Source organism: Helicoverpa armigera, chromosome 13 (assembly GCF_030705265.1).
Source record: "Helicoverpa armigera isolate CAAS_96S chromosome 13, ASM3070526v1, whole genome shotgun sequence".
Lineage (NCBI taxonomy): Eukaryota > Metazoa > Arthropoda > Insecta > Lepidoptera > Noctuidae > Helicoverpa > Helicoverpa armigera.
Window position 1 is genome coordinate 8,405,411 of NC_087132.1, and position 16,606 is coordinate 8,422,016.

Genomic DNA, 16,606 nt, shown 5'->3' on the forward strand with positions numbered 1-16,606 from the left:
ATATTAATTAATAAATGATCGGCTATCAAAACTAAAAGCGTTTAATTAAATTAATAGCTGAACGGATATTAATTAAATTAGCTATGAGGGTCACTATATTGCCCATGGGTGCAGTTCTTCTTGTCTAAGGGTTTTGTCCAGTCCTCTGACCGGTGGCCCAAGAAATAAGCGAATTTCAGAACGTCACTGCCTTAAGATCTAGAGATCAAAGGGGGAGGCCTATGTTCACCAGTGGACGTCCTATGGCTGGGATGATGATGATGATGATGATGATGACTGCCTTAAGATGGATATGGATGTGTGTAGATTTATTCATTTCATATGAAACGGATTTTTTTAATCTGAATAAACCGATGGAACCAAAACGGATGGACGGACGAGATGGAACTTGAAAGTAATTTTTTACCAAACCTACGGTCATTGGGGATACTTGGGGTTCTGGAATCTGTACATTTAAAACTGGATTTTATTAAACTGTGTGCTCAATCATATTTGAGCTCCTAAATACTTCTTTATGATTATTAAATCAGCCTTTAACTTGGGCCGGTCTCAGGTGTCAGAAACATCACTTCCGAAGAGGCACGGGACAGAAGGGTCGCGGTCACTACACGGCTAGTCAAATTAATTGACCGTCTTGTGAACTGTCTTATTAGGGACCCCATGGTTTGAATCATTGTGGTAGACAAGAAAGGGTACAAGCTGGCGTCTAAACTATTTTAGGGTAACACCAAGAAGTTTTAATATCACATGCAAACTACGCGAGACGTTCGCGCGCTGTTTTTGAATAAAGAATAGAATAAAAGAAGTAAAATAATTTTGCCAGAAATGCCAGTTTAAAATTTAGAGCCCCTTTTCGAGGTAGAAAATTTTGAAGAAGGTAGGTAAAGTTAAAGGTAACTGAAATAAATATGTCAAAATCATTCTTGGTCATAATATTATTTTTATTAAACATTTTTATAACATTAGCCATTATTGGATATTCTCAGGCTTTTCCTTCCAATAATCGATCAATGCCATGATTGATATTTAGAAAGATAAGGGTAATAAGTTTTTTTTTATGGCAACTGGCTAGAAATTGTTTTTCTCTGCAACGTCATTTAAAAAATGAAACGGCAGTTTCAGTTTTTCAATATTTGATGTAAGAAGTAATTATTATTGTGGTATTAAATAAGCAATAAATAAATATTATTATTAGTTTAGCTAAGTGGCGCTTGCTAGACATATTTCATAATGAAGAAGTAAGTATACCATGAAAATTCATAATATTTTTAGATTTTAAGGTCATATTATGACTTTGGATTGTGCCAAGACTATCATATTATTCAGTACTCCATAGTATTATTCAATAGCCATCTGACCGTCTTGTGTATTATTTCAGGTCCACACCGACTCCTAAGCAGCTGCTCAAAAAGAGAGCTCGCAACAATAAGATATTGCTAGATAAACCTAATGAATGCTCTAGAAAAATGCTTAGCGAAAAGAAATTAAAACCATTAGACCACAAAAACACTTATGCTAAATCTGCCCAGTTCAAGACACAGGATCGAAAACTAAAAGATGATGATTACCGTAACCCGTATTCCGTGCCAGAGCGCCTGAGGGTTACAACCAAGTGCTTACCACCTAGAAAGAAAAAACCTGTTCCATTTATAATGGGTGACATCCACACAGTTTGTGATATCGATCCATCGTTTTACAAAATAATAGAAGGCCGGCCGATCAGATCCTTTTATGATATCAAAACGTACATGAGACATATTAGAGATATCACCTTGTTTCGTGCAGACGCTGGCTATTTGAAAGAAGAAATAATACAAATTGAGACAGGAATCGCAGAAGAGCAAGAGGAATATGCCAGAATTGTGAATCTCTGTCATTCAATGAAAATACATTTTGTGGTATTTGCTGAAGAAAGCTACAAAGAAGCTAAACGTGTGCAGACATTAGCGGATGATGTTGCTCAAAAGTTGTCTGCGGTGACCGACGAATTGGAAGGTTACAGTTTTGAGTTCGTGCGCTTGAAGAATGAATTTTCTGACATAGTTGCTGTTTATGAAAATTTGACCAGGTATAAGAAATTTTTGACAATCATGGCCCCTAACTGGTGGCGGGAACGCTACGAAGGGTCATGCGAGAAAGCTACGGCGCTGTGTTGCGAGTTGTTTACTAATTTGGAATCAGAAGAGGTAGAATTAGTAACTATGTATAAAAAGAGTGCTGTAACATTAGCGCGATTAGAGCCGGAACTATACTTCAAAAAACCAATAGAGCTTAGCACTTTAATGGACGATGCAGGGAGGCAGTGTTTAAACTATTTGGAAATTGTCGCTTACTTTTCATCGGCCCTTCACAAAATACACAAACAAAGAAAAGCGTATAAAGAAATGATGATTGAGCAATACGAAGACCTGCAAAGCATTATAGAGTATTTTTTAAGCAGAGTTAAGGCTTTGGAAGAAAAGCGGGATGCTTACAAGGCTGCGTTTGATAGGTTATTGGCAAATGAATTTTACCGTTTAGTAGCTTCTTACGATGCTACCAAGTTGTTTACTAGTTTGCAATTTGTCCATACCAGACTTTTAAACACGAAAGAGGATCCTAGAGATACTCCAACTTCTCTAATGCTTAACATAGAAAGACTGTACTTTAGACTTTGTGAAAATTTAGAAGCGTTAGATCAAAAGATTGTTAAGGTAGCAACAAAGCAGATATTCGATGAAGATATTAGGGTTATGAAGCAAGCCCACGATGCACAAAGGGATTTGAAGGAATACGACGTTTTATGTAAAGCGCTTTATAAGAGTTTTGAGCCTTCGAGAAAGAAGACTGGATGCATTTAAAATGCATAAACATGAGAAGAGAGATAATTATTATTACCTACATTTAGTTTGTTTTTCAATTAAGCACACAGATTATATAGGAGCACAATGTAATAGTGTGTAGTTTTTATGTTTATTAAAGTTAATTATGATGCGAATGCTTTTTAATGTAATATGCCTTAACAGATCTAAAGTCCAGTTTACAATCCGAAAGAATAGACATAATTTACAATTTGTTACTCTTGCTTAAAGACTGTGGAACCGCGGAAAGGGGGTAAGCTAGCTTACTACACTTACGGCGAATTATTCCAAATATAATTATCATACGTTAGAGCTCCGTCCAATGATTCCGCCAAGTGCTCTGTGAAACGTTGCTCGCCCCCGGGACTAAACATTTGCTTTCATGAATACCTTACCATAACAGACTGAGCTAAGCCCGCACCGTAAAACCAACAATGTAAATTTAATCTCAATTCACAATTTAAATAACCCAAGTACCGCGCCTTAAAGCCGCAGCCACTTACATTTTTATCACACTTAATTTTAAGAAGTGTTCCGTTCCGTTTTACGGAATTTAAAATGTAAATAGAATCATGACGCGCAATCAATTTTCAGTTACACCGCACGTTGTATTGGAAATTGAATAATCTTGTTTCTGATTACGCGTCACGGTCGACACAAAAAGTTCATATTGTGTCAATTTAACTTCTAATTACTTTTTAAATACGTTAGCATCGAGACGCGCCCGATCAACGAATAAATTTGAATTCATTAATGAACTGATTCTCTCGCGTTCACTATTGAGGGGGAAACTGATTTTTTTTAAGTAATTTCATCGGTTTTTATGCTGTTGGGTACCTAACCATCTTTAGAAAACATTCCTCTATGTACGTCATATTTTTGTAACAGCTTACAAGCATAGAAAAAAATTGCATAAAACTAAAATTTAATTAAACGAAACAATAAATTAAAAGAACAATAACACCAACCAATATAACTGCAAGATATTCACTCGAGGCGCATCTAAAAATATTTAATAATCGCGAGCGAAATTCTTAACTGCATCGTTTATAGAAATCCAATTTATTATTTAAACAAAAGTGCTCAGATGCCGGAATTTTAATGCACGCATTCCTCTCTTATTAAACTCCGGGTTTCGCCCCGACAAAGGACTCGTTGGAGCATCAATTGCTAATTAATATTGTTTTATTATAAGCTGCGTATCTCGGAACAACACTGCCAATATGGCCGAATTGTAAACCATTGGTGCATGCCTAATTCTGTAATGCTATTAATGTTTAGATACTGATTATAAACGCCTTTGTTACGATTTAGGCGTGCGTTTGTTTGAATTTAAGCTCTTGTGAACTTTCGATAGGAATTTACCGGCTCTTATGACGATATCGAATTATAATTATGGGTTGTTGATGTAGTACTGTGGAGTACCAAGAGGTAAGTGTTTATAACAACTAGGTACCTAATATATTTTTGTGTACCTATTGGAATAAATATGGTTGTTCGCGATTTTGTTAAGTTGCAGTTTGTGTCTTTATATTATACCGTGTCTATGTAATAAAATATGGAGATAAGAACTCAGTTTCGTGACATTACAATAGCAATAAAATCGTAAATTAACTAAAAACCCGTTACAACGCAGTATAACAGCAGAAACTAAACTTTGGGGCCTATTTTCATACCATGTAACTGTCTGTTTTTTTTTCACAGCAATTTTGCTGCGAAGAAAGTTAAATCTAGACACACGGCAGTGTGTCCGCCAAGTTCGAGCAAAAAAGGCGACACACCGGCCGTGGGTTATATTACACGAACCATTTCGGGCCAAATTCGACCCCCTTGTAACTCAAAATCTATTTTATTTACGCATATCAAATTTCTAGTATCTGTTGAGACCCCCTCACTTATCTAAAATACAAAATTTCATTAATATACCTATTGTAGGTCTTGAGATATTGACGTCAGAAAATCGCTATTTTTACTATACACTCACTGACTGATTCACTTATTCACTGATTCACTGACTCACTCATCAAAAACCTAGACCACTTCCAATGGTCGTATTGACTTGAAATTTGGCATGGAGGTAGGTCTTTATGTCAAGGTAAAGGGAAAAATCTGAAAATGGCCAAGTGTGAGTCGGTTTCAAAATAATGAAGGTGTTTTATACCCGGTGTAAATTTATACCCCTAAGGAACTAAAACGAACTATCTATATTTATATAATATATCTTCGAATGGTACAAAGGTTTGTATTTAGTCAAAGTAAAGTAAAAATCTGAAAACGGCCAAGTGTGAATCACTTTCGAAAATAACGAATGTGTAACTTTGATCCACGAACATAATATATGATAACATGTCATGTCAGTCAGTTGGTAAATCTAGTCATAGTTAATCTAGTTCATTTCTTTGTAAGAAACATAGTGCATATTAAAAAATCTAAAAGATAGTATAAATGAGACATTTCTTTAACTAACTTCATCATAAGAAAAAATAAAATAAACAACCTTACAAAAATAAATGAAATCCACCCAAAACAAAAATGTGAAAGACTGCCAAGTTCGATAATATGGGAATGCTTCTCCTATAAAAGAAGTGAGATCTGAATAAGTACCAAGTTCCATACACATACCTCAGTTAAAAATAGTTACTTTTTAATGATGATTACTTGGCAAGTTTTAATAGAAAATTAAATACTTGATTCATTGCGTTTAGTAGGTTTATAACAAGGTGTATGAAAACTTGCCAAGTAACATCATTAAAAAGTAACTATTTTTAACTGAGGTATGTGTATGGAACTTGGTACTTATTCAGATCTCACTTCTTTTATAGGCGAAGCATTCCCATATTATCGAACTTGGCAGTCTTTCACATTTTTGTTTTGGGTGGGATACTAAATAACATCGGTAAGCAAAGTTAGATAAATGAAAAAGATGAAATAACTGATATCGGGCATCCGTCCTGGACCTCATACTATTCCTCAATTAATAAGAGGCATCAATCTACAATCTACATTATTTAAAGACGCAATCTTATCATGCAACTATTAAAATTACTTTCTTATCAAATTATATGAAATAAGAAACTTTTCTAAAACCCACTACGGAAGACCGCTAGCCTTAACATGTCTGTGGCGTATCGTGTGAGGAGCCATGCATTATGAATAGCGGGCGGTCCCGGGAGTTGGAGCTAGTGCGGCCGCGTGATAGATCACCGCTCTCACTTATTAAGTGCTTGGCAACCGCGACTGATCGTTGTTTGGAAAATTGTAAATGCGTTTCAGTATTAATATATTCGTAGGTACCTATTTTTATGGGATATTTTGGTAACTTCTGCTAGCATAAAGAACATATTCTGCGTGCCTCCATAAAGTATACCTACCTAGTTTTTGCAGGCCGCCTTAGTCGATAAAATAAATGGGTCATCTAACACTGAAATATTTTTGCTCATGTGATTAGCATAAGTATTAAACAGACGAACACGCATCCCGTTCACCTTTATTATATTAAGATATCTACTTCGACCATTTAGGAAAAGGTTTAAGTAATCAATAAGACACCTTTCTTCGTAATTTTCACACATATTTTTGAATAATGAATGTTTAATAGATAATTAAGTATTTTTTTAACATTTAGGTACCTACAATCATTCGCAATATAATTGGACAATTGTGGCGCAACTGATTGCAGTTCACGTTATAACCCGCGATCCGTTGCCAAATTAATACCGCAACACTAATTGGAGTTTTAGTATTAATTGCCGCCATTTTGTCCAGGGCAACGATTGAAATAAATCTTTTAGCGTTTACTTCTAAAATTAAGTTTATTGAATGTTTCCTTGACAATGGGCATTTTAGATCGCTGCACATAACATTTCTTTACGAATTCTAATACCTACATTGTAAGTACTGAGGTACTTGTAATTGAAGCTGGTTTGATTTTCAGTTACATTTCGATGGGTCTTATAATATGAAATTTTAATATTATCTTATAATATTTAAAGGTAAAAGGTTTTCGCTCGTTAACTTAATGGAATAACAAGGCCTAGAGGCCATTTGGAACGTGTACACGGTTTTTCTAGACTAGACAACTATATCTGCAAGTATTCACTCCATACTCCATATCAACATGAAAAAAAAAACACTCAAAAACAAAAGCCGCGCGTCATAACAGCCTAAACGCAATTTAAGGGCACACGTCATCCGTTATCGAAATTCAGCAACATGTCTATATCCTCGATTCAAAACGAATTTAGCATACGCATGAGTGATGGCGGACAAACTAACGACACAATGATATGACCCCCCCTCCCCTCCCCGGCGTCATTTTTTAAACCCATGGCGAAGTGACGGCCACCATTAATCTCAAGCCCTTGGACGAAATGAAATTTTGCGCGGGTTAAACAATATCTGTCCCTGTTTTTTGATCTACATACTGAGGATTTCAATAAGTGATCTATCCGCTGTTTTGGGATTAGAGATTGAAGTTTGTCAGAAGCTAATGTCAAAATTCAGTCTTTAATCGCAGATAGAGGAAAGATCGGTTATTGAAATACGCAGTTAGGGATAGAAGGTATAGGAGGTTATTAAGTTGTGTCGTCCACTCGTGTACCTAATCGTTTTGATGTGTGCGATTTTTAATATGTTGCGTTGGAAGTCAGGCTCGTGCCATTTTTGGGTTGAGAAAATTCTGGGAGGCCATGATTTCCTGAGGGAAACTCATATTTTATTACAGACAGTTAAAAAGTCTGAAGTTTTGATTTTTAAATTATAATGGGTGAAATTAAATTTTATAGGGTAGATATTAGCTTGAAACATTAAGGATTACTTTTTACCTACATATTTTCTTCATATTTTTCATCAGTTTCACAGTCATTTTCTTACAAAACGCACATGTTTTATCGATTTAAATACAGTACCCACAACTATACTACATATTGTTAAGAAATATTATATATCTGATTTAATAGACAGCTATAAAAAAAACTAGAATATAATATTGTATAAGATGTACCTACCTACAATATCCTTAAAGCACTCTTCATGCATATGTGCACGTAAGACAAATGATCCCGTAGTCTGTCAATATGAAGCCATACACATTTATATTAAAAAGTTAATTTCAGAGGGCGATACTGTCAAATAACTGTGTGCAATATTTCAAACAATATTTTAAGCTTTTCGTTGCATACTTTTTTCTGAATTACATTTAAAATTAATGTGTAAAATGATAAAAACATTTAGCAAAGGTGATTTGTTCAAACGACGTCATGTAGGCGTTAGAAATATGATTTAACTAACATTTATGATCATTTTGTTTTCAAGCTAGTAGGTTTTTTGGTTTATAATGACTCTCAGTTTACAACAGTTTATCGTAAACTAACCACACAGCTAACCGCAACATAAAATATTGTATCTATTTTACAAAAATCTTGAAACAAAGCAATATCTACTCGGTTAGAATACCTACTCGTACTCAGCTTTGAGTCACAGATATTTTTAAGGTCACAGCAAAATAAAGAAAAAACTCAGCATATCTGTCTTAGTCCCGACTATCAATTTAGAAGGGATTACCTATATGGGAACAGTACATATGGGAGTACATGGGGTAAGTACATAAAGGAGTATATGGGGAGAGTACATAAGGGAGTATATGGGAAGAGTACATAAGAGAGTATATGGGGAGAGTACCTACATTATGGAGTATATAGGGAAAGTATATAAGGGAGTATATGGAGTTAGTATATAAGGGGGTCTATGGAGTAAGTACCTACATAAGGGAGTTTAAGAAAATGGTACACAGCTACGGAACGCGCGAACAATTCTCAGCCGTTTCAATTCAAGTTTTGTCAGTGATGCTACTAAGCAGAGTTACCAGGTGCCAGAGCTGTTAGATTTGCATACGGGCTTGTGATCCGCCTTAATTTATCCGTAATGGCTTTAGAACGAGCTTCGAGTGTTCACACTGATTGCCAGACTCCGCGGGGAATATAAACAGACAAACAAAACTTATTATTGAAACGATATATAAATGGTACGTTTCAAAGTTGGTGTTGTTCGCGATTTTCGAGTTAATGGAATGGGACAATAGGGATTTAGGTATGAGATTTTAGAAAATGGATTGAAAAATTTGGCGGTTAGTTGGGTCTTTGGGCAATTTAGTAGAAAAGAAGGTGATTCACACATGAAGGTGTACTCTGTAGTGGTTGGTGGTGAAGGAAATCTCTTGCTTGTTATTCTGTAAAATCCACTCAAACCTTTGATATGTACATTGGCTGACCGATACTAAATCTGCTACGGTGTGCGTGTATGAATTGTCTTAGAAATTGAGGCGGGTTTTTAAACAAAAACAATGCAGTAGGAGTTCAGGGAACCTATTCCTGAAAATTTTAATGTAGGATTTTATTTGAATCAAAAAACAGTACCTATCTATGTGTATGCTTAAATATAGAATTGTCTGACTAGTCTTAACAATCAAGGAGCGTTCAAAACAAGCGACAGACAGTACTTAATATATTTTGGGCGCTCATGAAATTTTAAGCTGCAACTAGTATTAATAAATGGGAAAGTGCTCAGTGTTGCACTCAACATCGACAAAGGGATCCCAGCGAGACGTTCCTCCGTCGAGAGATCGGCAGACAAAGTAAAATGCAAATTCTCATGTATTTCCAATTAGTGCCTTCCCCCACTCCTGTATATAATAACTTGGTGCAATGCTCGCGACACGCTTGTTTCCGCGGTGATAAAACACGAAACAATGCGAATGGCTGATAAAATGGAAACATTGTTTTAAGTGCCGCTGTAAAATTAATCGTGAGGTATAAATAGCCCACCTATTTTTTAAGCGTTATGTTTTTAAAACTACGAAAAAGTTTTAAAAAAGAAAAAAAATCACCACCATACGCCATCTACGTCAAGCCATTCTTATAAAAATATCTTTCAATAGAAGTTTAACAGAGGTGATCACCTTCACAAGGTAATTTTAGTATTTCTTCGCGACAAGTCTACGTGTTTTCCGCCATACCCCACGGGTGCATCCAGGTTTTTATAAATAAAATATTTTGATCCTTTCGCTAGACGAGACTGTTCTAAGATGCTCTTACAAACTGTAGGAACTATAAACAATTAGATAGATACCCAATTCAGTTGTCCCCTAGTACTGTATTCCCTTTCTTCAAATTGAAAATATCTAAGTAAAGTTTAGGGCCATGATTGACGTATAAAAGTAAGTAATTTTAGAACACTCAAGATGGTGCAAAATGATTTTCTAACTGCCCTGAACTTAAAAACTTAACGTTTTGAGGCGTAATTTTAACAAAATATTTCTAACAACACTATATTCTATCGAAGTTTTAATTACCTGCACTATTACTTACCGAGTTGAAAATCGATTAAATATGTCTTCCAACTCAATCAAGTTGGTGAAGAGGTCGCGACGCAACTTGAACCTTCGCTCCTTACGAACCTCGTGCTGAGAAATAAGGAGAAGAAGGTTCAGTCTTTTTATTTAAGAAACCTTAAGATTTATGGGCATCTTTGTGGGCCTAAAATGTTTTTGTTGTTTATTGGAACCGTGTTTTAGACGAAATCGTGGTGATGTCCAACACCATACTAATATGTTGTAAGATCATCACGTATATTTATAACTACTTAGGTATAATTAATCTATTTAATACCAATAACACAGTTGATCTACCCATATACAAGGTACCTTCTTCTTATTCATGTTCCTGCAATCTTTTGGCCACGGCCCGCCATGCTACCATGCTCTCTATTCATTCATTCGAAGATTTTGAGATCAATCTTGATACAAGCATTCTTAGATAGTCTTTGTATTCATACTATGTTAGAAGACACCATCCAGCATACCTTCTGATCTTCTCTTCATTACTAATACCTATGTTGTTGACAATGTGTTTTGCTGTAGTCACGACCATTAAAATTTACAGCGACGACGACACTCCAATTTAATTTCTCATTATTACAAAGGGACGTGCTCTGCTAAGAGAAAAATTGGCATTCCATAAATTATGAAACTGCAAGACCATTGCAGACGGCTTTGTGCTAATTAAAATGGCGCCGGCTGCCGGCTTTTTGACTTGCATTGACAATATAAAATACATAGACTTTAATAGTTATGCAAAAGGTGTACCTAATAGAAAATAGTTTATTAGAAACGTTACAGACGTTACAAAATTAGTTTAATCTACTTAAATACCTAGGTACCTTAAAGTAGTTGGTTTTTGACGATCTGCACAGCACCCATGTGTAGGTATGCTAAGGTAAGAAATATACCTCTAGGAACACACCTACCTACAATATGAAACCGATCTTCTTTCAATCTGAATAAAAAAATCAGCAAAGCAAAAGGCTGAGACCGAGTAAACAAACAACCTCATTAAATCTAGAAAAATTTTCCATCAGCCGCTATATGAATTATGTAACACCACCCCTTAAGACGCTGGTTGACGAACCAACACTACATACTCGGAGAGAACCCCTCGCTCTACCTGTTGCGTGGACTTAGTCTAACTTGGTTTAGAACGAAAGAAAATATTATGTTAGCCACATCACTAGCAAAGGATGATCTTTAACAAGTTCACTTTTCAAGTAATATAAGTATAGGTAGTATGGTAAGTAGAGAGACAGATTGTCTTTTACCAAAAGTGTGTTCGAAAATATTTTTGCGTTTTTATTTTAATATGCAGGTATAGGCAACAATACACACTTACTTTTTAATTCCGAAATGCAATTAATGTGGGTAGGTATCCATTTTAAGTATGCCCCTCTTTTAATAAAAATATAAATAAAGGAACGATTGAAAGAAAATTCTCAGAAATGAGAAAAACCTGCCTCACCCACGCTTCAATAGGATTTCGCGAAAGTTAAATATACTTTATAAGTCGGGAGTCTCGGCGTCTTGAAGGAAATTGTATTCAAGAAACTCACTCGATAGTCGATACACTTTGTGATTACAGATCACGCTCTACTGTTATTCTAAAAATACCTGCGACACCTTATACAATGTCACGTAATAGAAACAGATTTTTGAGCAAATGCCTTTTATTTCTTCCGAGATTGGAATGTAGGTATACAGCGAAGGTTTGCGCGCCAGCGGAATACCAGCGCGCGTCGCACTCCGTCAGGCTGCGTGCTCACCCCAGCACCAACATATTCCAACTATTTCTTCATCCACTCAAATATAAACCTCGTATAAAATATATTATTTGGACAGACGCGAGTCGCCGGACAAAACACTTAACCTGATTGACCCTCCGTTGGTATTTTTATTGCATCTGAGTCTCCGGTGTTTTGGCCTCTCGAGGACACTTATGCGAACAATCTCTCCTTTAAATAGAGAGAAATTTCATCATAAAACGCTTTCAATGTTTTATAGAAAAGCAAAGAGAGAAATCTAACTCTATTAATACCGATGTTATGTACAAAGGGCGAAATCGGACATTGCTCTCGTGTCTATTGTGTCGACTTGATACCGGGATCTGTCTGTACCGGCTTTTGTCATCCCTAGTCTATCATTCATAAAGACACATAGGTACAGTACCCGAACGTCATTCACTGAAAGAGACTATTGCCTACATTGGGAATAGGACGTATACACGGAAGCACAGCATACGACTCTCTGTCTGATTGCATAATATGTTTCTAGTCTGGCGTGTGCTTTAATTACATTTGCTGCTGTGAATTCATAAAGGCGCCGTGAATTTCCAGCCAAAATATACATACATTTGTACGCATCCAATATTCATGTCATTCTAATTTCAACGTGTACACAGATTGAAACAATAAATTGCATTGTAACAGCAACATGTGGGCGCCACACCCTATGTGTATATTGTGTAGCGGGGAACAGTCGGCACAATCTCGACCCCGCCACACATTACGACAAAATTAAGACAGCTTGCGATGCCAATATGCAAATACCGGCGTCGGCTTCCCCGGTCCCCGCCGTATGCATGTTACGTACAAAACAAATATTGTTTATACACCACTCACTTTACAAAAAGTGCAACGAGGCATCACGCTGTATACGCGCTGCGATTGAACTTGTACTCCCAGCAACCCTTTGAGCATTTCAAAGCAAGAATGAATTCAACGAATTGCCGATTTGTTTAGTGAATGTAACTATTAGGTTCGTCTTTACCTCAAAAGCTCGGTATCTCTTTGAATTGTCTATATACCTATGTAAATAAAAGCGAGTTTGCATTTCCGCAACGTATTTGTTAGTCGTTTGTTCAAACAAACAGCGGAATCTCTAAGTTCCCTTCTATCTGCGATAAAATATCACAAGACAGTCGGTACGCATTCTTACGATTCCGAGCGCGAACCACCGGCTCGGAAAACATCTTTGTGCTTAACGATACCTCGGTATATTCTACCATACCGAAATATTGTTGAAAATGTTCAAGTTTCATCACAAACAGTATTGTTAATAATAGTGATAACGTGTAATGGAATCGCTACGTGCATGATCAAGTATCTCCTTTATAAAGTTTTTAATAAAAATCAACTCCTTGGAGATTTCGCTCGGTAGCGAGCGCGCCGTAGCAATTTTCCAATACAGCCATCAGAGGTCTGGAACATCCTAGAGGTAGTCATCTTACAAGCTGAATTGATACTTCAGACACGCCGTGAAGCGCTATTCTCTTGAAAGCTTTTATATTATATTATCTAAGACCTTTCAACACGTGGTAGAAACGTCTGTCGTTGCGATCTATGGATTTCGATTCTCGCCTCTCTTGGGTATAAAGTAAAGTGTTCACTGCAGTGAGGCACGTGTCGCCAAGCAAGACCTTAAATAAATTGTTTAAAAAGGTGCTATCGTTGTTGTACCAACATATCTTGCTGTAAAAATTGCAGATTCATTTGTTTTTATATTTACATAGTGCTAGACGGCGACTGTTTCAATGAATTAGTCACAAGTGCATCGGATATCGTATTTCACACCTTATCGATCGCGGAGGACAAATAACCGAGCAGAGCTCTCACGATAACTTATCTGAGATTAGGATAACGTATTAGAGTGCATGTTAAAGAGCATCACTTCTTGCAAATTGCTACCGGCTCAGACGGCGGGGTTCCGCTTAAGCGATCTCTCGCCTGATATAAATCCACATTATGTAAGTAACAACGTTTTGGTTCACTGCCAGCCGACTGGCGTACATAATAATATGCATAGCACACGTTCTAAGGTTCACTCGTGTACAGGGTGTACATTAAACTCGAGTCTTCGATAAATCTAAGTTTTTGGCCTATTGTGACGTTACTAAAATTAAGCGTTTGCCTAAGGGAATATGCAGTAAAAGTTTCGATCTTGATTCATTAGTAAAACAGTCGGGAAAAGAAGTATACCTAGATCACCTCAGTTTTGTGCCAAACAAAAAGATTTAAGACAGACCATATTCAAAGAAACCCGCTTTATTTAATTCGCAATTAAACGATATCAATATCCATCAATCATTATTTCCCAAGCCAATACAACGCAATGATAAAGAATAAGGGTCTTTGTACAACAAATGCGTAGTTTGTATGTAAATGGATATAGAAAATCAAGGGCGCGCCTAGCATTGTTTGAAGTAACTGACCATTGAGTTCGGCTGTGTAATTGCTGAGCTGCATGCGATAAGCACGCTCGACCGATAAACTGTAGTTCTACACAGACCAGGCTTTGTCATTAAGTAATGGTATGTAAACAAATAGCAGAGTTATATTGTCATTAGCTGACTGCTAACAAGCGCGGATCCAGCTCTCAAAAAAGGTTGTGGTCACAGCTACTAGAAAATCGGCTAAATACAAGTCGGAGCACAAACATGCTCATTAACAATCATGCAAGTCGTTTCTGAACTTTTAAATTAAACTATTTCCTTTTTTCTGAGCATCAGGGCTTTGGCATTGGGAATGAAAATAAACTTAGGAGGAAGTCGGACCCGATAAAAAAAAAATGGCAGTTTCGATCCGATATTTCAATCAATAACTTATATTTTTTCTAGTAGCCAGTAACTCTTCTCAACTTTTACCAGTGACGGCGTAGCATCGGTCACCCGGGGCGGCTACCTATTGAGCACTCCAAAAAAAACGACAAAATAAAATTACGAACCAATCTAATAATGCTAATAACGCGATTTTTGATGATATTTGACTCTTTTTTTTTTGGAATATATCTAAACGCATATTATGCTCACTATCAGTTCCGTCTCTAGCTTATATACCGGGAGCAATCATTGCTAAAGCACCCCTATGAATGGAAAGATTGTGAATAGTTTTTTTTTATAAAACCAAAAGGGAAGACGTGGATCAGAACCGTATTAAGTTGCGCGAGCGGAGCGAGCGCAAAATTTTTGAGTTCTGTGCCACAAATTACTTAAAGAAATGATAAAAAAGTACTGTGACATTAAGAAGCTGTGAGCGTAGCGGGGGCAAAATTTCGGAGTCTTGGGACACGAAATGACGCAAACAAGTTAAAAAAAGACACTCTTGAGGGGAATAACCGCGAGCGTAGCGAGCGCGAATTTTTTTTGAGTTTTGGAACAAAACAATAGGTACCAAAAATCTAAAAAATGTAAAATAGTGCCTATTGTAAATAATAGTTATTTGTTATACAAGAGTGCAAAGTTGCTTTTTAACCGCGTGCTCAATTTTGATGACCGAGCAAGCGAAGGATTCTAAAATTGAAACACGAGCGTAGCGAGTGTTTCAATAATTAGAATCCTGAGCGATAGCGAGGGAATCAAATGAGCACAAGGTGAAAAATCTTTGCACTCGAGTGCAACACGTAACTTTTCATCCCACCTCATCGAGGAAATGCAAAAAAACAAAATGGCGCGCACATATGAGTATCAAATTAAATAGAAGTACGTATTAAAGTTCATTCATTTGAAAACGCAGTTTAAAAATGAAACAAGGTTAAAAATCTATATAAAAACAATAATAAAAATTACTTAATTAATTGAATATTTATTTTAAGCAGTGTTTTATTTATTTCATATGTATTTGTTTGAAAAGTCTTATCAAGATTGTCACAAATGGAGTATTGCACACGATGTTCTAAATTCAAATCACTTTGCCGCTCTAGAGGATAAAAACGGCTTTTGCGCTCAGATACCAAAGGGTAAAACTACTCTTTCCGAGATGGTGGGATGAAATAATAATTTTATTGCAATAGACAGCTGTATTGCTGGGAAGTTTGTTCTTCACCGCTTCTTCTTAACCAGAAAGTGCTGAAAGAGGGCGTTATGGGGGTGCAATCCTTTTCTACTTTTAAATTTTAACTTAAACTTAGTAAGTAATCGAACGTTTTCGACATTGGACTCCGCAAAGTGAAGAAGCCGAAATTTTTTTGAGTTTTGGGACACAAAAGTACCCCAAAAAATAAAGCTGTTAGAAAAAAAATGTGGTGACCTCGAATGAGTAAACAGTCATAAAATTAAATGCAACAAAAAAATCTTATTTTGTTCCCTTGTGTTATCATCAGCCTATCGATTTCAAGACCGTAATAGTGTGACTTCACAAGTCTATTAAGGTTGTGGGCATGCCCATCGTGCCCACAACGGTGGATCCGCCCTTGACTGCTAAGGTCTATCTTGCATTGTAATGAATAAACAAATGAAGTTAGTTTTGAGAAATCAAAAAAGTGCGATTTTATAAGTTTTTGATGAAAAAATGCATCATGATATAGGTACCTATATGGATTTCAACGTTGATTTTGGAATTCCTCATGATTTTATGTTTCGTTATTTAAACAATTCGAACAAAATGGTGAT

At 36.3% G+C, this 16,606-nt stretch overlaps 1 protein-coding gene across 1 annotated transcript; it reads left to right on the top strand.

Annotated features, from left to right (window-relative positions):
• The first annotated feature begins 1,080 nt into the window (after positions 1–1,080).
• Positions 1,081–2,967, top strand: LOC110370729 (uncharacterized). Its single transcript, XM_021326642.3, has 2 exons — positions 1,081–1,238; positions 1,379–2,967. Exons 1-2 carry the CDS (start codon positions 1,231–1,233, stop codon positions 2,838–2,840), a joined length of 1,470 nt encoding a protein of 489 aa, XP_021182317.3. The 5' UTR covers positions 1,081–1,230; the 3' UTR covers positions 2,841–2,967.
• Positions 2,968–16,606: the final 13,639 nt, after the last annotated feature.